Here is a 24706-nt window from a genome sequence, read left to right as displayed (position 1 = left end):
AACATTAAATTAAGTTATACACATTTGGAATAACTAACATTGTGCCGTACACTCAATACATCGATAAGCTATTCATCAGACAAAGGAAACTCTCTTTATAATACATGGCAGAGTAGATCCAATAGCTGACATATGTGTACTCAAGCAAAGAAACATAAAATCAGTTTAATCTTGAAATATTGTGATAAATAGGTTACATTCCATACAACAGTATACAAGTGAAAAGGGTAAAATTTCAGTGGTGTACGACAAACAACAAAAACACATCCGTATGGAATTTCTTGGTTTATTCTGCATAGCTTTTGGTAGCATAGTGGTTCAAGAACTGGACTATTAACCCACAATTTTAAACCCTGAAAGAGACTATCCATCATAAACAGATAATGAGTTAGAAACATTTAAAAAATGTTCAAATTAATAAAAATTAAGGCGTGTGCTGGGAGATATGTACTGTAAATTTGTGTGTAATGACGAATTAATATTGTATAAGCACATTTACATAAGCATAATATGTCGTATATCAAGGTAGAAAAATCAGTTTTTCTATTTTTGTGATCCCTCACTGCCATCACCTGGTAGCTTATTATAGTAGTTTTCTACACTGTTGTCACATGACCTCGTCATGTTTCATGTGCAAAATCACTGTTGGTTGCAACTCACCTGGACTGTAGATTGAAACTCGCCAACACCTTAAAATGTATCATAATTAGAAATTAGAACCGTTACATCAAATCATTTTGGAAAATTTATACACCACAGTTCAAAAATTTGGGGCCAGTAAGATATTTTTTAAATAACTTAATATTTTAATTTTGCAACGATGCAAAAGTGATTGAAAAGACATTTATAATGTTAATCAAGAATCCTGAAAAAAAAATTATCACGATTTCAACATTGACAATCAACAAGCTGTTTTCAACATTAATAATATTAAGAACTTTTTCTTGAGCAGCAAATCATCATATTAAGAGTGATTTCTGAAGGATCATGTGACACTGAAGACTGGAGTAATGATGCTGAAAATTCAGCTTTGATCATCGGAATAAATTACATTTTAAAATATATTAAAATAGAAAACAATTGCTTTAAATTTAAATAATATTTCACATTACTATTTTACTGCCTGCATGCGCACAAGAGACTACTTTCAAAAACAATAATAACATTAAAAACATCGTAATTTTTTGAATGGTGGTGTATTTGTTAGCCGTTTTTTTGAGAGAATGTAATTTTGAAATGTGAGATGATTAAAAAAGGGTCTTTCTTTTGTGTGCAGCTCTTCTCCATGACAGCACCATTATTATATTCACTATTACTGATATCACTAATACAGCGGAGAGCAGTGCGATGATATAGAACGTTGTTTTATGAGAAACAACTGGAAAAAGATGTTTAAGAAATATGTAAGGTTTGAGGGCGAACCAAACACAAATTAATCTTCCAGGTGATTTGTTCAAACATAATTCCACACAGAACTCAACACTCCAGACCCCAAATCACCAATCCAGAACCATAAAATCCAGGCTCCAGCCAGTCTACGCTAAGAACTTTATGGCCATGCATCCAACTAAAGGAAGAACGTTGTCAATGTTAGATGGTTTGGAAAAGACTAATTGGTTCAGAGATGGCAAAGCTCAGGGCCCGACCAAGATAACGGCAGAGGTTGCTTGATCCCATGACAGATATACAAAACAGACCTCCTTCTTCTTAAGGACCTCTGAATGACCCCAGGGTTGGAATCTCTTAAAACCACAGAGACTGAGACTTTACTTATAAAAATACATAAAATCATCCCAAAACAATTCTCGATGGACTTATAATCAAACATCGTGCAACTACATAATTCTATATTGTGTCTACAACCTATATGTGTGTCTAATATGCTTAGATCCCATATAAGTCAATGTAATTGTTATAACTATTAGATGTTTGAATAAAAGTGTGTCTCGTTTCCTATCAGTACGATCGTATGTTCTTAATTCAAAAGATGGCTTGATTGAAATCTGTGTAAAATGTTTCGTATTCTTATAATAGTAATGATGTCTAAACTGTGGCCTCTGTACTCTCTGCTAGAGCTGGAGAGTATGGAGATCACAGATAACGCATGATTTACGATGAGAAGTGAAGAAAATGCCACCTCTCAAATAAAGACAGTGTCTAATTGGTCAGAACTCATCCAGGAAGCTGGACAAACATTTGAGTTTAAAATCTTAGGACCCGAACAAAGCTTTGGGGGGGAGAAAGAGAAAAGTAGATTCAAAAATGATCATGGAGAAGCCATGACGGAATAACCAGACAGACGAGTAACCATGTAAACGAGCAGACGAATGAATCAAGATCAGAAGAACATGGGTTAAACAGCTTCATTCAAGCCATCATCTACTCTCGTCTCAATTTTCTTTCTTTTCTTAGTTTTCTTTTCTTTTCCGTTGTGAGTCTCGGTTCTAAGTTAAGTTTTGCGGCAAAGTTTCGGTCCACGATTCGACTGCAAAGCCTGCTTTCCAGCTTCAAAGACTTTCCATTCATCCGCCAGCACACCACGTGATTGGCCGCCCCAGACATCTATCCAGGAGGAGACACCTGGGAAACCCCTTTCACGCAAAGGGAATCCACAAAAGCAAAGACAAGCAAGTAGCCTCCAGACTCTTAAACTGAACTGGTGCATTGATATAGATTTAATAACCCGCCTAAGAAACGATTGAAGGGTTAATGATTGATGGTTCGTTCAGGTCATGTCTTATAAGGGCATATAGGAACTTGGGATTTCATCATCTTACTCTTAAAACTCATTCTTTCCTCACTCTCTTTCTTTCTGCAACTCGTATGAATGTGTGTGCATGTGTTTGTGTTAGATATTAGTTTTATGTGTTAGAATAATCAATAAAGTCTTGTTTGTATTTTAAAGAGAAGTGTTACTTGTGTTATGTGCTTTCGAATTTAATGTCTTAAACTGCTGATCTAAGTTACCTTGCTAATAAATAGTGTTTGACTATAGTTTGGATATTTATATCCGCTGCAGAGCTGATAGTTGTGGCCGGTTCAAATGAACTTCAATTGGACGAGTCATTTGCTCGGTCGTAATAAGTGATTCTTTCGAATTCCCTATAAATTAATTAATAATTCCTTTCGAGCTAAATTGACCTGTCAGAATCACTAAATTACGTTACAAATAAGATGTAATTTTATCATCTAAATCTGAACAATCCAAATGGAATAAAATGTTTCTTTTTCTATTATTGAATTCTCTGAAAAAACACCCTGATCTTTCCTGTCTCCTTCACTGTAAATCAATCCTGAATGAGACTCCCTTGGTTCGTATTTAAGCCAGTAGACGCTTTGCTCTCCTGAACAAGTCTCACCTGAGCAATGAAGAGTCACAGAGTCTCCTACATGATGCGAGTCCAAAATGGGACGCTGGATGACTTTAATTGGCTTCGCATCTCAAAAATAAAATAAAAATTATTTAGTATTTGCAGTAATAATAATAAAACAAACTTAGAATTTCCCAAATTTGGCTACATTCTCACAATCCAGGTTTCCACTCACCATTAACTGTTAGATAAGATCCCCCTCCAAAGTACAACGTTTCATACAACTGCACACCACAATGGTAATAGGCGGCATCTCTGGATGTAATCTTGGTGAAAATTAATGCAGATTTGTTGTCATCGACTTTGACTTCAAGCTGTGATTCGTTGACAAATTCTTCTGGAAACTATAGGGTTTAATTTTTGTCCTGGGATTTGTTTTTTGTTGTGTAAAACATGAAAACACAACGTGTGTGTGTGTGTGTGTGTGTGTGTGTGTGTGTACGCGCGTGTGTGCGTGCATGCATGTGTGTGTGGTCCTGGTATTCTTTTCTTTAGATAGTAATTTTTTGACCCAATGGGGGGGGGGGGAAACTTTTTTTTTTTTTTACAAATGCAGAACGTTTTCTGTGAGGGTTGTGTTTAGGGTTAGAAGATAGAATATACAGTTTGTACAGTATAAAAATCATTATGTCTATGAAAATTCCTCATCAAGCATGGAAACCCAACACGTGTGTGTGTAGCCTAAATAAACTTTCTCAAATAGCCTACATATGAAAGTAGCCTATGTTTTGTTTTTTGTTTTTTATTAAACGCATACAGTATCACCAAATATCTGAGCTTTTTTTTAGACTAATTTTGACATTTGTTTTGAACGTTATCTACTTCCTATTCAACAGTAGGAGTTGCACAGCTAAAAATAATGGTTACCCATTATTTGGGTGTTACTGAAATGACTCTAGTCCTGTAGGTGGCAGTAATGCACCCTTAAGCTTGTTTAAGAAAGAAAGAAGAGAAAAAACAGCAGTGGGACAGGGAGACTCAAGGGAGACATTTATATACCATTCAAAATAAAGTTGGTTCTGTGAAGAATAGAGGGGGGAATAGAAAGGAAGAAATAGTTATGGCCAGATTAAGAATAGGTCTCAGTAATTTGAATACACTATACATTTTAGGGAAGCACCCAACTGGTTTTTGTGATTATTGTAAGGTTTTAGAAAACTATAGAACATGTGCTTATGATTTGCAGGTCTATTTCTATTACCACAAAAAATATCCAATTACTCGATCAAAATAATCGACAGATTACCAAAATAATCATTAGTGACAGCCCTAGATTAATGTTTAAGTTACAATGACCTACAACATAATCAATTCCTCTGGTATTTCAGCTATTTCTCTATGTAATTTTCCAACTAACTTCCATACTGAGAAGACAACTATCAGTACACTTACTTAGAGATTTGACGGGGGTGGGGGGAGGAGTGTTTTTGACCTATTACTGGTTTGTCCAGTTTATCAACATTAAACAACATGATCAAAACAGAGATAGTCAAATCATGCATTCGTTTTAGTTTCTCCTTCAATGGAAAGAAGTCATTTTATGAAATGCAACCATTTTCATGAACACGTTTTTTTTTTTTTTTTTTAATCTGCAAAGACACTAAAAAAGGACTGAGAGAAGAATTGATCACTGATAAGGATTAATTATTATTTCAAGCAATATATTTTATGTGGATTTTACAATGGCAGACGGTAAGAGACATCAAATGAAGCATTTTCAAGAAAAATTGAAGGATGTGGTGATTCTACTTTCAATTTTTTTGTAATCAACATTTTAAAATGATTTTCATGAAAATTAATTAAAAATATAAATATAATGTTTAGTAGATTATTAGTTAAAACATTTATTATATATCAATACTTTGTCATCCTCTTCCTGCTTTTGTTTTACAGAATTGCGATTAGTGTTATTAGGAGGACATCTGAGTGGTAAGAGTAATGTGGCACACTCCTTTTTAAATGTTAAATGTGAATCTGATCAAACGACCACACAGTGTGTGAAGATGGAAGGAAACACACACGGCAGGAAAATCATTCTTGTGGACACCCCAGGCTGGTGGAAGTGTTATCAGTTATGTGACACTCCAGAGCGGCTGAAAGCGGAGCTTGTTAGGAGCACCAGTATCTGTCCACCGGGGCCTCATGTTTTCCTCCTGGTGATAGAGGTTGATTTTGCTTTCTCAGAGAAGCACGGGAAAGCAGCCGAGGGTCACGTGCAGTTCATTAGTGAAGACGTCTGGGATCAAACCATTATAGTCTTCACAAAACTCAAACATTTGGGTGACAAAACTATAGAGCAATATGTAGAATGTGAAGGGGAAAACTTGAACAAGCTTACTCAAAAATGTGGAAACAGATATGTTGGTTTTGACACTGACCTGGATAGAGATGGTTCCCAGGCGAAAGAGCTATTTAGGCAGATAGAGAAACTTGTTGCTGAAAACAATGGCCGATTTTTTAAAGCTGATGCAAGAAGGCTGATGGATTTGGAGATTAAAATAAAAAATGTGGAAGAGAGAGCAACTGCCAGAGCACACCAAGTTTTGGAGAAGAGAAGAAAACTGGAAGAAATAAAAAGTGATGCCGGTCAGTGACCAATTTTAGTTTGTTGTTATTTTACTCAGTATAACCATAAATTATATTGCATAAAAACGATCAATTGTTGTTTACATTGCAATCAGCTGTAGCCGACAACATAGACAAATACAGTATACTAAAGTCTCTTAATGAAACAAGTGAAGTTTGTTATAAAAAATACAATTATATTTTAATAGTGTATTATAATATATTTATAAATATAAAATATTGTATTATAATATTATAAATAATATTTTTTCATAAATATTATAAATATTTCACAATTCTATATATTTTAAATATATTCTAAAATACATATTTTCAACAGTAGCAGAGCATGATGTTACACCTCTGAATATTGTGCTGCTGGGCTGGGTCCTGTCAGGCAAGACATTATCTTGCAGTGCCATCTTGGGTGATGGCATTTCATTTGACAAGACTATGAAGTGTGTCAGAACATGTGGAGAAGTGAATGGAAGACAGGTCACTGTGGTGGACACACCAAGCTTTTGGAAATTTCTTCCGTATCAACTGAACGCAGATTCAGTGAATACTGAGATCTTGAAGGCAATGGATTCTTCCCCCCATGCAATCCTCTTGGTTATACCGGCAGACACGTCGTTTTCAGAAGAGCAGATGGAAGTCATATTAGAAAACATGAGACCACTTGGTGAAAAGGTCTGGAGGCAAACCATGGTGCTCTTCACATGGGGAGGATCATTGGGAAACAAACCTATTGAGTACCACATTGAAAGTGAAGGGGACGCCCTTGTGGGACTCGTCGAGATGTGCGGGAACAGATATCATGTGTTTGAGAGCATGAGAGAAGATCGCACCCAAGTAAATCAGTTACTGGAGAAGATTGAGGAAATGATAAAGGAAAGTGCTCTGCTGGAAAGCAATGATGAACTTCAGGGGAAGAAAAAGAAGTCCCAAGAAAGAGAAACCCTATCTGAGTGGCTTCGAGTTGAGGATATCAAAAAATTGCTTAATGAAGAATGGGAGAGGAGTGATGCTGTGATGAAAGAGATGTTGAAAACAATGAGCCCACAAAAATTTGTCAGAAGTGGAGAAAGTTTAGATTTACCTCTGGATTGTATGTGTAATTTTTTGCAATAAATTATTTTTGATCTCAGCGGCTTATACTCACTTTAATTGCCTCATTATGCTTTCGCTTGCAGTAAGTGGAGGAGTAATAAATACAGAATCATTTATCAACAAACACCAGCTGAAAGATGCACTTGAGAGGGAATGGAATCGTCGGGAAGCAGTAGACATGGCTAGGAAACAGTATAAACTAGAACAACTGGATGCCAATGGTAAGCACAGAAAAAAATATACGATTCACCAATATGGAAGTTTGGCTGAGAGTGGCTGGTAGCTAATAAAGTTCTGTGCTGCCAACAAACAGATTGCAAATTCAAAGTCACAACTTAAGTTTCTTTTGAAAAACTGTCAAAAATGTCAGATAACCAAAGCTTTGTTTTATTTTCTTATAGCAGAGATGTCCTCATGTGCTGATGAAAAGGACATACAGATGTCTTTGGCTAAGGTGCATGACTGGTGTCAGAGGCTTCCTTCATCAGACTATGGAAGTGTTTCCAGCTATGAAGAACATGACAAGACTGAACAGGATAGAGATTAATCATGAAGACAATCTGAAAATGCATGTTTAAATTTTAAAATTTTTGTCATGCAGTTATTATTATAGAATGCATGTCATTTTCATACAAACAGATTGTAGGCTACTTTTTATTATCTTTCACTTCATTGAGCCATTAATCTGCTTTAACAAACACTAGCTGGGTGCACACTGTGCGATTTTGGCCGCGATTTGGCCGTCTGAGACAAATTTTGCAAATCCTAAAATAATCCTCTGATCCTAGGCTAAAATCTGAAGTCTTTGAATGTTAGTTTGACATGTTCACCGACAGCCGATTAATGACCGTTGCAATCAAATTTGACCTCCGACAAAATTCTGGCAGTGTCAGAAGATTTGACTCGCAGTCCTGCAGTGTGACTTCTCCTATGATGGCCGTCAAATTGTCTTCGTTTTTCAAGACAAGCCATGACCAAAATAAACGTTAGAGATTTCTTTGTAGCCATCATTTCAATCCTGCGTGTAATGCAGCTCACTGTCACCGAACGTGTCATTGATTGATGAGCTAAAACTCCAGACAAGTTTTCTTGTGTGCGTCCGTTTTTAACGCGTCTCGACTGTCGTACAGTCTGACATTAATGACAACTGAGATCTTATAGTGTGACATGGCTTACAGCGACGATCACGTTTGAACAGTCTGACGAGCAACAATCGTAAAGCACGATAATAAATCGCACAGTGTGCACCCAGCTTAAGGCCTAGTTTCATAGACATTAGGATTAGCCCTTAGTTCAATTAGGACATTTAAAGGGGTGGTTGATTATGATTTCACTTTTCTAACTTTAGTTAGTGTGTAATGTTGCTGTTTGAACATAAACAACATCTGCAAAGTTACAACGCTCAAAGTACAAAGCAAAGGGAGATATTTTCTTTTAACGAAATCGCTTTTTAAGGACTAAATGGCAGGTAGGGACTACAGGACATTCCTCCCGGCTTAGTGACATCACTAACCCTAAAATTTACATAAACCCTCATGACAGAATATGCTAATCAATGACTAGAAGATAACTACACATAAGCTACATAAATTCATCAACTAACCATTCATAAATGTTGTCTATGTTGTCACTTCTTCTTGAGTCTCTCCATCTTTGTCTGACTCCAGTTTGAATATAAAAGGCTAAAAGTTTGTGAAATTTGTGCTGGGAGCAGCAGCTCATTTGCATTTAAAAGGACAGACACAAAAACAGTGCATTCCCCATTTTTAACATGCTATATAAAAATACCTGTGGGGTATTTTGAGCTACAACTTCACATACACACTCTGGCGACATCAGAGACTTATTTTCCATCTTGTGAAAATGGCATTATACCACCCCTTTAAGTGGCTTTTATAAATGTGCCTCAGAAAAAAAACATTATTGAGAAAAACATTTTTTAAACTGACATATTTTAAAATATATTAGTGCAAGTTGCTTAAAGTTAAAACAGCTCAAACATGTAATTTAGTCTGTGACTAGACTTGAGCCTTGTTTGTGAAAACCGGGCGCAAGTATTTCTATACAGCACACAAAAGTTATTCAAATTAAAATTTGGAGGAACTCTGTTTACATATGTACAGTAATGGATGCTTTTGAAATATCAATATTAATAATACATGTTTATAAAAAGACAAATAATTTTGTGAAGATTAATGTCAAATCATCTGTTAAATCATGTGATCTGTCTGCTTGTAGTTCACTTCACTGTATTCAGATGTTTTCACTGTATTCAGTCTGTTGTTTGATCTTCTGGCTGGAGGGACGGAGGCAAAACTCACAGCTGCATAATTCACTTCTGAATCTCCAATCTGTTAAAAAAAAATGCATAGCTTATTTTTTTCTTTTCTGCTTGAGAAGCAAATTACATTACTTATGTTAAAATGTTTAATATTGAATGGATTAGAAGTACATATTATAGTACAGAAGAAAATTTATTTTGTATTTTTGAAAATTACCTCACATGATGGAGATGCTAGATTTGTAGATCCTTCAAAATTTGCAGAAAATTATAGTTAAACTTTGACATACACATTTGTGATTGAATATTGAAAGAGTTTGTACAACATATTTGTATATTAGACTGTATACGACTTTTTCTGGATCAACAGCCTATTCAATTAAACTCTTAACGCTTAACTGATGGAAAGTGTGTGTGGAATTTTACCTCTATGCCTGTTTCCCCAGCGTTTGCAGTGAACAACAAGGAGTGTGACAATTACTATCACAAAAACAACATTGGAGGATATCAAGCAAATTAACACAGGATCCCATACTTTTTGATTGTTGCTGTCTGAAATGGAGAAAAAGATAAAAAAATAATTGAATAATTCTGCTCATAGTAAAATTCGTTATTAAAATACTGTGAATATACATTACTAGAACTGCTAGCTATGTGTTGTGAATATACTTTTCCATGACTTGAAACTGTATACAGTGGCCCAAACAAACATTTTAACACTTATACTTAAAGATAAATTAATGGCTTTGCATTAGATAAAGTGTCAAACCAAGTGGGACTCGTTTTAAAGAAAGATTCTTTTCTAGCAAAACATTTTCACAAAAACATTTAGATTATGATAACTTGAAGAGAACTGACTTCATACATTTACAAAAAAAAACATCTTGTGAATCGATGGTGAAAATTTGCTGTTCTTGTTTGCAGAATCCACTTGGTTTTTGTTGTGTAATGCAATGAAATTCATGCTTTTTTAAGCGTGGCTTAAGGATGCAAATACTTTTTAGGGTCACTGTTGTGACAGTCACCAAAGCAGGTTAATTATAAGTCATGGTAATTTAATGAATAATTACCGTTATTCTTAAAAGTGGTTCCATTCACAACTGGTTTCTCCCCACATGCCACATTAAAGACTTTAGATTCAGTTCCTTTGAAATAGCAAATAAACATGTCAAGACTCTTTTGATTTAAACAAGGACTGTTAAATTTTTAAAGTATAGTAAACACAAAATCTTTAAAACACTAGCAAATTGAATCTATTTTACCTTTTAGCATCAGATATGTTCCGGAGATAAATTCTATTAAATTCAAGAACACCGTCCCACAATAGTATATTCCGATGTCCTCCTTGGTCATAGCTGTGATGTTCAGATGAAAAGATCCTTTGCTTGCTGAAATATTGAATCTCCCATTTTTAAATTCATCCTTAAATTTTATATCGTTCCAATAATTGTATGCAATAGGCCGCGGGATCTGCCCAATGCTCTGTTTATACCAAACCATTGTGTTGCCAAAACTTTTTATCGAGAAGCATTTGATTGTAACATCATCTCCCAGCTGGAATGTTTGTAACAAGACATTTTCACCACTGTGATCAGGTCGAACTCCAGCTAAAACAGAACAGTGAGGTTTTATTTAAACACTAAATATATGCATACATGGAACTGACTAATATATACATATACATTTAGACAGTGGAAAGAAGGGGGGAAAAAAGCTACTTACGAGCCCAAAAGATCAAAATGGCCCAAACGATCATGTTTGAAGCAATGGATGTGTGAAAATGCTCTTTAGAAGACTTGCATGTGATGTGATTGGTCACTTTCAAACCAAGACTTGAAAGAGTGTGATTGGTTGAAATCAACCTGGTGTCTTTTACCCCACTCCCAAATTAGAGCAAAAGTGTTAGTAAAGATATGAGGCGAGGATCAATGCCTTTGTCACTATATTCTCTGCAAAAATAATCTGGTTTTGTTGAGCTAAATTGCTCTGCTCCTGGCCGAATTTACATTGAAATATACACAAAAAAATGTGAAGGTATGTTACAAGTCAGTGGCAAATCTCACAGAGAGACAAAAGTGCTCAAAAGAGCCTTTTTAATTCCCAACAAATGACATCAAAGGGCCAAAAAAAGGAAAGACTGGATTAAAAAAAAAGTGAATTTAACTAGGCATGTGTTCATGTGTGGGTAATATCAATATCTTCTCCAAGACAAGTATATGAACAGACCTGGAATCAAGTGAGTCCAAAAATGAAAACTGCAGTGAAAATCCTATATCTGTCCGTCTGTCCATCCATCCATCAATGTTATATAATTTTCATCTCTACCTTTAAGATAAATCAAAGACTCCACACAATGAATACAAAAAGCACATATGTAAATCTTTTTTGTTTGTTTGTTTTGTTTTGTTTTCATGAAGTGCTGCATTGTGTGAAAACAGTTTGTGGTTTTCTTGTTTTTCTAAAGATATCAGAAACGACCACCAACCACATCAGCACCATATATAGTACTCATAGAGAAACAGGTCACAGCAGGACGGACAAACATCCTGTGTGCACATGTGAGTAAAAGTGCAAGCGCAATTCTTTAATCATAAGTATGACTGCCTGAAGTGTTTCACGACCACAGTGTTAATTCATCGGAAAAGTACGAATGCAGGAGACCATTGCATATTCAAGTGTGCATGAGTGGGTGTTTGAGGCAACCACATATTAAACATGTGACTGTGGAGAAAAACTGTAACCTTTTCAAAAATAAATAAGTAAATAGATCACTAGATGAGACTATAGAAATTAGGTCATATTTTCTTCTCAATGTTACATTGAGTATGTCATTATACACAAGAGCACACTTATAGATGAGAATCCACATATCTGCAGCAGACACAATCAGAGGTTTTATTTGGGTCATCTATTGAGCAATAAATCCAAGCAAACCTACTCCAACTTTGACTACACTAGTGTTGATGAATAATATGCTGTTATACAGGACGTCTGCTGCTATTCAACTATTTGGAGAGTTGTTTATATAATAACATTAACATAATATTATAAAATGATCTAATATATATATATATATATATATATATATATATATATATATATATATATTAGATCATGTATATATACACACACACACACACACAAATTATGCCAACTTCTTGGTGTTATTTAAAATTAATGAATTGATTGTCCTGTAGTTATGTTCTGTAGAATTAATAAAATCTCAAATAAACTCAACCAAAAGAGTACATTTAAAAACAAAAAAAAATGAATAAAGTTAAAAAATATAAAAATATTTTCACAGACCCTCCTGATAATTATTATAAAATGTGTCTTTATGCTATAAAACAATTGTTTTAATTTTTTGAAGCTTTAGCTCCCTCTTGAGGATGGATCCAGCTGATAAATACAATAACCAACAATACAGAGAGCATTAAAGTGTATTTTGCCACGCCCCTTTTCTAAATGACCCTGTTACAGCCACCCAAATGCAAAAGTTCAAGTTTTTTCGATAATTATTGATCTAGAGAGTCCAGAGAATTGTCCTAGACTGGTTTGGTTCCGATCGGGCGAAAAACCAGGGACTAGTTCGCAAAAGCAGGACATAGCAGAAAATTGTCCCTGCCTAAATCAAAATAGCCATTTTGTCCGCCTTGAGCCAAGGATTCCAACGATATAAGACACTTGATCCTGGGACAAAGAGTTATGAGCAATTTTGAACTTTTGGTTGCTGTAGCGCCACCTATGGGCCATTCGGGGTCATACTCTGATAGGTTGTCCCCAAATTGAGGCCTACCATCTGGCCAGGTTTCATGTCTCTAGGCCTTACGGTTTGGCCTGCTCGATGCGTTTTACGAATCCTTACAATTACAATAGGGTTTCAGCATTTCATGCTTGAACCCCTAAATATTGCGCCATTGACTTTAGATCAGGTTTCAGTCGGTCAATGGTGCAGTCTATTTCAGGTCCTCAAAATAGCAACACGCCAACAATGAAAACTGAAACACAAAACTGAACATTTAGCGTTGTCAGGCTTTTATTTGTGCTTAAAGTCCAACTGAAATCAAAATTGACCCTATTTACTTTGTTAACGCATATTACTAGTCTTGTGGTGAAAAATTAATCCGTGCAAGTTAATACACAGAAAAAAATTGTTTGCCGTCGTAATCTTTAATCAAAGTCTGAAAAGTTACTTCCGGTCTAGAATGGCGTTCCTTCTCTGATGATGTAGGTTTGACGGCTTGGGTTGGGAAACGCCTAACCACTCCCCTCAAACCGTTAGTCTGTTATGAGCAGAGATGGAGAGGAGGAGCGCTAGAGTAAAACCAGAGCCCGTCTACGGAGAGCCTGCCCACTCCCTATTAAGTCTTATTGTACCGAATTTTGATTGTAGTTCCACCAGAGTTCCAGTGGGGGCAATCGCCCATGAGTGCGAAATGAATGGGAGTCTATGGGGCTAGACGGCTAAATTTGTCTCTTTCACCTGATTGCCGTTGAGAAATCTCAGATTTGATTGTAGGTTTTGCAAGTTCAACATGGGTTATAGATCGAAAGTTGAATGAACGAGTACTTATGTCTAGGGCTGGGCGATATATCGCATGACATTGTTATGCGCATCTCGTCAGTAAAGCCGGTTCCTTGATTAGTAGTAAATCGCCATCACCTGCTTTCAAATGGAGCGGCATTTACTACACAGAGCCGTAGTTCACTGACAAGCTGAGCCATATCGCATTAATTATCGCAGCCGATACGTCCGCGATAATTAATGCGATATGGCTCAGCTTGTCAGTGAACTACGGCTCTGTGTAGTAAATGCCGCTCCATTTGAAAGCAGGTGATGGCGATTTACTACTAATCAAGGAACCGGCTTTACTGAAGAGATGCGCATAATGTCATGCGATATATCGCCCAGCCCTACTTATGTCCTTTCGATTTCTTACAGGTTGAGTTGTTGTTGCCCATAACACGCTAGCATTCTGCTAATGAACGCTGATTGGTCAGTGAAGGACTGATTACGACCAGAGATACCGCTTGATGGCATCGTGTCATCCGAAGCAGGACCAGAAACAAACAAAACAAAAACTCTTCTAGCACGTGTATTTACCTGTGTCAGCTGTGTTGTCGATGCCTCGAGAGAAAAGAAAGTGCAGAGCACGAAAGCACCAAAGTGACTGAAGGATTGCCGTAAAGCAGTATCTCTGGTCTTACGATGTGTATGACGTCATTGACACTTTAAAAGACTTTTTAAAGCAAATAAGTGACTCTAAAAAATCTAACACCCAGCAATGTGTAATTTCCTTGCATCTCCTTTCGAATACAACATTCAAATTACTAGACAAAAAATTATATCCCGAGAAAAGTGGATTTTGATGGGTATAGCGCCATAGACCTCCATTCATTCTGCACTCGTCCTGTGAGCGCCCTCATATGGAATCAGAGTGGAACTGCAACCAGTTCAGAAGCCGGAAGTGTACTGAGAGTGAAACTTCTCGCCTTATTAGACATTCTCTGGTAAAACCCTGCCCTCTGTTCAATATTCCTTTTCACTGGGAAATACGTCACAACACTGGAGAAAAGTCGTTTGCAACTTCCGGTTCACGCAGACTTTAATGGACAAAACAATGGCGCTGCGCACTCAGTTGCTCATAAACATGGCTGCTATAGATTTTACCTACCAAAAGATGGCGCTGTTTTCTCATAATTAAAAAAATAGGAATGATACATGCGTCGGTGTACAAAGTCAATTGCGCTGGGTGCAAGATAGGGCCCTAAGACTGTATGTGAAAAACTATGTAAAAAAAAGTATATTTAATAGGCTACTCGATCAAAAGAGTTAACACAAAGTAAGCCAAGTAGCCTTAATTATACTTTTAAGTATATCTCGATCAAAAGATTGAGTACAAGTAGCCTACAGGCCAAATATACTTGGACTTTTCTCAGTATAAGTCAAGTACACTTAAGTGTAATTTTAAGTATATTTCTTACAAGTAGCCTACATAAAGTATATTTTTGAAAAGTATATAAAATGTAGACTGAAAGTATACTTTCTTATTTTTAGTTTAAAAGAAGTACACTTGAATAAACTTATTTTTCGTAAGGGTATTCATTTTCGTCTGTGTGGGCCTGAATGAATTCACGTAGTGTAACAGCACAGCGCGTCTGGGTTGTACGTCACCACGTAGACTCTATTGGCCGTATGTGTGTGATGCGTGTGACGTACAACACAGAAGCGCTGCGCTGTTAAACGTGAATTCATTCAGGCCCACACAGACGAAAATGAATAGTTGAATAAAGTCATATTTTTGTTGTTTTTTGTGCACAAAAAGTATTCTCGAAGCTTGATAAACGTGTGGTTGAGTCACTGTAGTCACTTGGACTATTTTAACGATGTCTTTACTAACTTTTCTGGGCCGGCAAGTTTCGGTCCCTTAGAAGCCTATAGGGGAGTGAGCCAGCTCTCAGATTTCATCAAAAATATCTTAATTTGTGTTCCGAAGATGAACGAAAAGTCTTATGTGGTTGCATGGAACAACATGAGGTTGAGTAATTACTGGCAGAATTTTCATTTGTGGGTGAACTAACCCTTTAAAAGGGATAGTTCACCCAAAAATGAAAATTCTGTCATCATTTACTCACCCTCATGTCGTTCCAAACCCTTAAGACTTTCGTTTTATTAAAATTAAAATGTCAAAATAGCATTAAATGGTACAGACCAAACAATACTCAGATGAATCAACATGTGGTATCTAGTACAGTTTGGTTTCACTTTATCAGTTTATTAGTAGTTATCACAATCCTTCCATCACAATTATCACATGATCTTTTTAATTTAAATACAGTTGTTTAATCCAGGTCATTTCAGAGTTCATGGACAACAATGACAAAAACACATGTAGATGGACAAACAAAAGCCAAAAAACAAGGCATTCCTTCTGTATCTTCACAATCTGTACCAGTGAGATCGACTGAAGGACCACATTCAAACACACACAAGGCAGGTGCACAGTTCTTAAAGTCTCTGTATTACCATGCATTTTGACATCTTTTTGTGATGCATGTTATTTACAGGTTCTGTCCACCGGCTTTCCTCAGTAGCTGCTCTCGTGACCGGTCAAAATGTATAAATTGTTAGTGGCTGAAGGGTTTTCCGTCGGAGTGCTTTGTAAAACGATGTCTCTGTAAACCAAGATTTGAGAAAAATATGTAAGCAAAGGCATCCACAAGAACAAAATCAGATGTTTATTCAAGTTAAAAGGAAAAACTAAGAGAGGAAGTGGAAGAAGAGAGTCAATACCTGTGCGTGCCTAAAACTTTGAACACTCGGCTTTCGTCTGTGATTTCCTGTGTTATCCAAGATGACACATGATGATGGCTTTAAGTTCTCTGACTATCTTTAGTCCATAGTAAATGTATCAACTATTAAAATTCGCAAATTGTGACGATTTGTATTGATACACAACACATCGTAACACTTTACCTCGCAGTTGTGCAGACTCCGTCCTTTAAGCCCATGTTTCCAGAAAGCTAAAACACTTTCTTCTAAACAAACTGTTGAAAAATAACACATTAAAACTTATGCCATTTGTTTATAATATTGTAATAAATAAATAAAAAAAATCATATGTCAGGTTTGTACCTAAAGTCTCAATAGAGAAATCAAAATCAAAATCCAGATCAGATACTAACTCCTTGCTGGGAACACCCTGCATATTGACAATCTTCACTGTTTCTAGAAGATGACAGCAATATTTAGTTTACAATACAAGTATCAGTGTATGTGTGACCTTATGGAACTTTGACCAGATCTAGGTTTAAAGGTTCTTGACTACGCCACCTGGTGCCTCTCACACCAGGATATACTTTGCTAAATACTGCTAAATTTACTGCTAAATACCTAATCTAAGGCAAGCAGGTTCGTAGAAATACACCAAGGATGAACTAGACAGAGACGTGCTTTCAGTAGAAAAACAATGACAAAACTTTATTGTACAATCGTATAATTAAAAGAGCCACACCGTCATACTAGAGGCACAGTACTAAAGCGAGAGACCAGACCTGGTATTGGCTGTAACAAGGGACAATACGATTAACAATTTAACTAGAAAATACTGATTCACTGTCAAGGCAGGTTACCTGTCCGGGATACGCGTGACGTTCACCGCCCGTGCTCTGGAATCTGGTGCCCACGATCACATACGATCACATGCATTCACACACACACACACACACAACCACTACAAGCCAATGATTCAATCAATATTGTGAAGTGCAGTTTACCACTACAATACACGTGGTGCAGTGCGCGGGGACGGAACCAGGAACCTCTCTTGTGAGCAGTTACTCTAGTACTCTAGAAAAAGGAAGAAAAGGACAAGAAGGTTATCACTAGCATAGTGGATAGAGAATGTAAAACTTATACACTACTAGAACAGCCAATACCACATCAATTAGACAGAGCATTAGACGGAGGCTACGGCAAAATAACCACAATAAAGAAAAGAAAAGATATATATAAAACTTAATTTAGGCAAGGCAAAGCAGCAGGAGCAATCTGCCTGCAGACACAAAATCATTAAAATTAGTGCTTGATATACACATGAACAAATAGTCACATAGCATCGCAAACATTTCATAAAAACATTATTTTCTTTTACCTCAATGTCGACATACGAACTGACACAGTGGAAAAACAGTCCTTTGCGCCAGTCTTCACAATCCTACATAATTGTTACACACAACATATATTAAATACATTTATATTAAGAGTTGACAAAACACAGCCATGCATTACGTCAGGGCAACACAATCAGACTCATTTTACATGTGTTCAAAGCTTTTAGTCCTAACACACTGGATCTACTTGTAGCACAAACAATAAACATTTACCTTCTTGATGTTGCTGCTTAATTGCGGTACAGCTACCCGGCGGGTGCTTTGCCCAAGACCTGTGCGCAAATGTGCTCATTAAAATGCATATGTCCCAACAATGACACCCACATTATGATTAACAGTAAAATGCACAAATAATACCTTCAGTAATACACAGCACGATTACCCGGAAGCGTCTGGCAATCAGTCAAACACCTATTTTCCAATATCCCAGTATTAGATACAATATAAATGCTTAGCTTGCTACATCATATAAACATTTACCATACCTTCGTTGCACAGGAAAACCACATACCCAAGCAGTAACAAAACTGAAAATGTATCTGGACACTTTCAAGCCCAACAGTGCAGACTGTTTTATAGAAACTGGCCTAGACGCAAATGAGCTGTTTAGCCACTCACGGCTAGCTGGGTGACGTCAGGGGGCTACAGTAGCTGCAGAGGGACAAACTTCAACCAGACAGCGACTACTCTGCCGGTTACATATGCTTTAATAGTTTATTCACATAAATCATACATACTTTCCAGTGCAATTAAAACTGTGTCTCTGTCCAACTGTGTCACTTGTACAGCTTTATTGTATCACTGTCTAAGGAAAGACACAAAGTTCACACATTCACACACTTGTCAACACACACAAGACAAATAGGCCCGTACAAAATATGCATGTTTTTCATATTTCCTTTGCTGATTTCATGCACGACCAGCAGTCACTCGCTAACCTGGCTGAGGGTTTGGCATGCCATTCAGATGTATAATGTCAAACTTTAGCTGGCACTCATTTTGCTGTTCGGGACTTTCCTGGACGCCCACACAGAGCTGAGGAAGCTCATCTGTCATTAACACCAGCAGCTCAAAGATGGGCAATGGGTCTGGCAGGGGCACAGCAATGTGCTACAATTAGAAAAAAGTGAGAAGAAAGGAGAATGCAATGAGAGAATGACTATCAGAAGTTATGTTACAAGATGTTACAAGTTTATTTCCTATTGTTTTACTATATCATAACTGTAAATTCAACTTCAACATAACCAAGTTCATTTTAAATTGTATATCCAAGTAAATCTATTAAAGCCTGAAATGCAATATCGTTCGTTCTGATTCTCCCTTTGACATTAATCTGTTCGGCATCTTGTCTTACAGCTTCCAAAGTTTGTAACTCCTCGTCTGTGTATTCTGGCTCAAAACTATATGGTTCTGGATCTTGGTTTGATACACAGTAAAATTCCTCTGACAATTCCTCAAAGTCAGCCATGATCACGAGTCACGTTCGCTACTAGCTAGTTAGTCACGTTTGGTTTGTTTACGGAACCATCAACAGGGCGTCTCGTGTGCTGCGCTAATCACTCCGCCCAAGTAACTGTGCTCCTACACCTAGTGAGAATATAGTTCCCAGTATTTATACAATTAAAAATTGTCTCTGTCTCATATAGCCTTGTTATTTGTACACGCTGTGACTATACAGATCACATCTGTCAGGGTTTACAGATGAAACAGACAAGACGGTAAGTTTAAAGGTTTAATTGCAGAATGAATCGGAGATGAAGACAATTGGTGAGTAACAGCAACACAGATAATCTTGAAGGGTCTTAGCTGAAAGGTAAAGTGTCTCTTTCTTTCTTTCTTTCTTGCAGATGGTGATGACGGAGGATCGATGAAGAAGGTAGGCAGACAGATGAAGGATGATAGCGTCTCAGGTAAGGAACCAGGTGAGTGTTCGGGAGTCTGAGTGTCATGAATTGACGAGACCAGACGATGACTGAAGGGTGAGTGCTGAATATAAAGGGGTGAGATGACGAGGTACAGGTGACAATGATTACTCAGGGTACAGTGAGTGCAGGTGTGAAGACACGAGGGATGCTGGGAAGTGTAGTGAAGAGAAGACAGACAGTGAAGGTGGTGAATGTGACAACAACATGTAAATAGGAAAATGTTTGCATTATTTTGTCACTTATTGGGATTAGTATGCTACCTTATCCATTTACATCCAGTCTTTGTGCTAAGCTAGGCTAGCGGTGGGTGCGTCAAATAACACTTACAGAATGCACAGAAATGAAAAAGTTATGTATGGACTTATCTAACTCTGGGGGATACTGTGAATAAGCTTAAGTCCCAAAAAGTCGGAGTGTTCCTTTAATGTTTAACTGATGGAAAGTGTGGGTGGAATTTTACCTCTATGCCTGTTTCCCCAGCGTTTGCAGTGAACAACAAGGAGTGTGACAATTACTATCACAAAAACAACATTGGAGGATATCAAGCAAAGTAACACAGGATCCCATACTGATTGTTGCTGTCTGAAATGGAGAAAAAGATCCAAAAATTATTTAATAAAGCACATTCTGCTCATAGTAAAATGTATTATTAAAATACTGTGAATATACATTAGAACTGCTAGCTATGTGTTGTAAATATACTTTTCCATGACTTGAAACTGTATACAGTGGCCCAAACAAATATTTGAACTCTTAAGCCATATACTTAAAGATAAATGAATGGCTTTGCATTAGATAAAGTGTCAAACCAAGTGGGACTCGTTTTAAAGAAAGATTCTTTTCTAGCAAAACATTTTCACAAAAACATTTAGATTATGATAACTTGAAGAGAACTGACTTAATACATTTATTCAAAAAACATCTTGTGAATCGTTGGTGAAACTTTGCTGTTCTTGTTTGCAGAATCCACTTGGTTGGATATTTTGTTGTGTAATGCAATGAAATTCATGCTATTTTAAGCGTGGCTTAAGGATGCAAATACTTTTTAGGGCCACTGTTGTGAGAGTCACCAAAGCAGGTTAACTAAAGTCATGGTAATTTAATGAATAATTACCGTTATTCTTAAAAGTGGTTCCATTCACAACTGGTGTCTCCCCACATGCCACATTAAAGTCTTTAGATTCAGTTCCTTTGAAATAGCAAATAAACATGTCAAGACACTTTTGGTTTTAAACAAGGACTGTTAAATTGTTAAAGTAGTTTACTCCAACACAAAATCTTTACAAATTGAATCTATTTTACCTTTTAGCATCAGATATGTTCCAGAAATAAATTCTATTAAATTCAAGAACACCGTCCCACAATAGTATATTCCGATGTCCTCCTTGGTCATAGCTGTGATGTTCAGATGAAAAGATCCTTTGCTTGCTGAAATATTGAATGTCCCATTTTTAAATTCATCCTTAAATTCTACATCTTTCCATTAATTGTATGCAATAGGCCGCGGGATCTGTCCAATGCTCTGTTTATACCAAACCAGTGTGTTGCCAAAACTTTTTTTCGAGAAGCATTTGATGGTAACATCATCTCCCAGTTGGAATGTTTGTGACAAGATATTTTCACCACTGTGATCAGGTCGGACTCCAGCTAAAACAGAACAGTGAGGTTTTATTTAAACACTAAATATATGCATATGGAACTGACTAATAAATATATACATTTAGACAGTGGAAAGAAGGGGAAAAAGCTACTTACGAGCCCAAAAGATCAAAATGGCCCAAACAATCATGTTTGAAGCAATGGATGTGTGAAAATGCTCTTTAGAAGACTTGCATGTGATGTGATTGGTCACTTTAAAACCAAGACTTGAAAGAGTGTGATTGGTTGAAATCAACCTGGTGTATTTTACCCCACTCCAAAATTGGAGCAAAAGTGTTAGTAAAGATATGAGGTGAGGATCAATGCCTTTGACACAGTACTCTCTGCAAAAAATAATCTGTTTTTTTTTAGCTAAATTGCTCTGCTCCTGGCCGAATATACATTGAAATATACACAAACAAATGTGAAGGTATGTTACAAGTCAGTGGTAAATCTCACAGAGAGGCCAGAAGGCGCCTCCTAGTGGTCTAACCCTAACCCTACCCCAGACCTAAACCTACCCATAACCGAACAAATTTCAATACATCTGGATTTCAATACATCTGGTTTATTCCCAAACTCAGATTACATGAATACTCAGGAACTTAGGAACCTCAGAAATTCAGGAACACAACAACACTCAACACCGACCTTGACACTACAACAACCAACAAAGACTGAAGGAACACTCAGGACTTAAATGCACAAGGAAACAGATCAGGGAAATAAGACACAGCTGGGGCAAAACAAACGAGATAACTAAATGAGGTGATTAACAAGGCACAGTGATGCCAAAGCTACATGGAGTGTACATATAAACAAGATGGAGGGAAAGTGTAAGAAGATATTAAACGTAATGAGGTGTATTTCAGGACGAGAATGGGGGGCTGACAGAGTGGCATTAAAAACAATTTATTCAACAATGATAAGAGCAATATTAGATTATGGTTGTATTGCATACGGAACAGCAGCTAAGTCACAGTTAGGAAAGTTAGAGCGAATTCAATCACAAGCGTTGAGAATATGTTGTGGAGCTTATCCTTCCTCTCCTGTTTCAGCGTTACAGGTGGAGATGGGGGAGATGCCAATTCATTTCAGAAGGAAGCAATTGACACTGGCATACTGGGTTAATCTAAAAGGGCAGAAGGATAGTCATCCAACAAAAGGTATACTTGAAACATGTTGGGAACATGGGAAAGGGAAAGTTAACAGTTTTGGTTGGATTATTAAGGATTTAGTTCAGGATATGAAATTAAATGAGTACAGTGTTATTCCAGCAGTAATATTACCAACAATACCATTATGGATATTACCTCAACCTAATGTAGATTTATTCTTATTGGAATCAAGGCAAGATAAAAATCGGAGGATGTTGGAGGCAGAGATGACAAAAGAGTATATTGGGAGTAAGTATGAACAATATGTACATGTTTTCACAGATGCGTCAAAGGATCCACAAAAGGGACAGGTGGGGGTAGCGTACATCATACCCAGATTGAAAGTGGCGAGAGGGGAAAGAATATCAGATCATGTATCTGTGTTTACAGGAGAGTTACTAGCAATTATGGTAGCAATTAATAAAATAAATGAAATGGGTTTAAGTAAAACTTTAATATGCTCAGATTCAAGTTCTGCCTTGATGTGCCTGGAAGCTCAGAAATCAGATACTAGACAAGATATTGTTTTGGAAATCCTACAGATATTGTTCATGATGCAACAGGAAAATAAGATAGTTCAGTTTTTATGGGTTCCGGCACATACTGGAGTAGATGGAAATGAAGTAGCAGACAAGTTAGCAAAACAGGCTATGGCAAAAGAAACTATAGATATGGAAATTAAATATAGCAAATTAGAAATCAAATCAATAATTAAAAGGGAGATAAATAATAATTGGCAAATGTACTGGGACAATGAGGAAAAGGGTAGACATTTACATTCAATACAACCAGTGGTAGGTAGAGGAAGGAAGTCAAGTGAAAGAAGGAAGACAGATTGTATTATTTCTAGATTAAGATTGGGACATACAGGACTTAATTCAACAATGCAAATAATAAGGAAACATCATACAGGTTTGTGTGAATGGTGTGGAATAAGAGAAACAGTGGAGCATGTACTAATTAAGTGTAATAAATATTCAGAGGAAAGAAGTAAGCTAAGAGAAGAACTGCAGATGGAAGGTAATCAGCAATTAACATTAAGGATAATTTTAAATTCAGTAGAAGGGGGTAGGTTAATAATAAAGTTTTTAAGGAGAACCAATTTGATCCACAGAATATAGAAGGGTTATAAATGTATACAATTTGTTTTATACAGTTAAAATTATTATACTACTATCATTTTTTTTTTTTTTTTTTTATGTAACAGCATCCCTCTCTGGAATGAGATGGACTTTGGCCGTAGATGGAGGAGCTGAACACGCAGCAACATTGAAAGCACGAGTCCTGATTGTTCTGGTAGAGGTGATCTAGTAGTGTATCTTGTCTCTGATCTATTACCCACAGTAGATGGCGGTAATGCTCTTTTTAAGAATGCGAACCGCCAAATAAGCACGAAGAAGAAGAAGAACAAGGCACAGGTGAGACAGGTGAATTGAAGACAATGACAACACAGTCCAAACACGAACGGAAACGTGACAATGTGAACTTGTCACAAATCTTTTTTTGTTTTGATGAAGTGCTGCATTGTGTAAAAACAGTTTGTGGTTTTCTTGTTTTTCTAAAGATGGCTAAAGATTTTCTAAAGATCAGAAACGACCACCAACCACATCAGCACCATATATAGTACCCATAAAAAAACAGGTCACAGCAGTACGGACAAACATCATGTGTGCACATGTGAGTAAAAGTGCAAGCACAGTTGCACTGAACTGCCTGAAGTGTTTCACGACCACAGTGTTAATTCATCGGAAAAGTACGAATGCAGGAGACCATTGCATATTCAAGTGTGCATGAGTAGGTGTTTGAGGCAACCACATATTAAACATGTGACTGTGGAGCAAAACTGTAACCTTTTCAAAAATAAATAAATAAATAGATCACTAGATGAGACTATAGAAATTAGGTCATATTTTCTTCTCCACTTTACATTGAGTATGTCATTAAAGACAAGAGCACACTTATAGATGAGAATCCACATATCTTAAC

The 24706-nt window shown here is 36.7% G+C and overlaps 3 protein-coding genes and 1 long non-coding RNA gene across 5 annotated transcripts; 2 read left to right on the top strand and 2 right to left on the bottom strand.

The window, feature by feature from the left end:
• Positions 1-4790: 4790 nt before the first annotated feature.
• On the top strand, positions 4791-9234 carry LOC311078591 (GTPase IMAP family member 8-like). Its single transcript, XM_084107487.1, has 5 exons — positions 4791-5063; positions 5265-5957; positions 6277-7044; positions 7130-7267; positions 7448-9234. The coding sequence occupies exons 1-5, from the start codon at positions 5054-5056 to the stop codon at positions 7591-7593; spliced, it is 1755 nt and encodes a 584-aa protein (XP_083963613.1). The 5' UTR covers positions 4791-5053; the 3' UTR covers positions 7594-9234.
• On the bottom strand, positions 8958-11422 carry LOC311078592 (uncharacterized protein). The gene is made up of 6 exons (XM_084107488.1): positions 11050-11422; positions 10590-10934; positions 10398-10472; positions 9754-9879; positions 9545-9576; positions 8958-9397 (listed from the first exon to the last, which is right to left on the bottom strand). The coding sequence occupies exons 1-6, from the start codon at positions 11081-11083 to the stop codon at positions 9257-9259; spliced, it is 753 nt and encodes a 250-aa protein (XP_083963614.1). The 5' UTR covers positions 11084-11422; the 3' UTR covers positions 8958-9256.
• Positions 11423-15641: 4219 nt separating this feature from the next.
• LOC311080322 (mitogen-activated protein kinase kinase kinase kinase 2-like) lies at positions 15642-18620 on the bottom strand. 2 transcript variants are annotated; one of them, XM_084110228.1, is made up of 9 exons: positions 18486-18620; positions 18358-18411; positions 18214-18272; positions 17982-18044; positions 17461-17882; positions 16964-17056; positions 16805-16875; positions 16622-16668; positions 15642-16503 (listed from the first exon to the last, which is right to left on the bottom strand). In XM_084110228.1, exons 6-9 carry the CDS (start codon positions 17034-17036, stop codon positions 16416-16418), a joined length of 279 nt encoding a protein of 92 aa, XP_083966354.1. In that variant the 5' UTR covers positions 17037-17056; positions 17461-17882; positions 17982-18044; positions 18214-18272; positions 18358-18411; positions 18486-18620; the 3' UTR covers positions 15642-16415. The 2 variants fall into 2 exon arrangements, with proteins under 2 accessions (XP_083966354.1, XP_083966353.1); XM_084110227.1 differs by having other exon boundaries at positions 17461-17677.
• A 3799-nt stretch (positions 18621-22419) lies between these two features.
• On the top strand, positions 22420-24137 carry LOC311080090. The gene is made up of 3 exons (XR_014605512.1): positions 22420-22729; positions 22914-22969; positions 23928-24137. It is a non-coding gene; the product is annotated as an uncharacterized lncRNA (long non-coding RNA).
• The last annotated feature ends 569 nt before the right edge of the window (positions 24138-24706 follow it).

The sequence above is a fragment of the Abramis brama genome, assembly GCF_963993115.1.
Source record: "Abramis brama genome assembly, chromosome: 3".
NCBI lineage: Eukaryota > Metazoa > Chordata > Actinopteri > Cypriniformes > Leuciscidae > Abramis > Abramis brama.
This window is presented reverse-complemented; position numbering and strand designations above follow the sequence as displayed.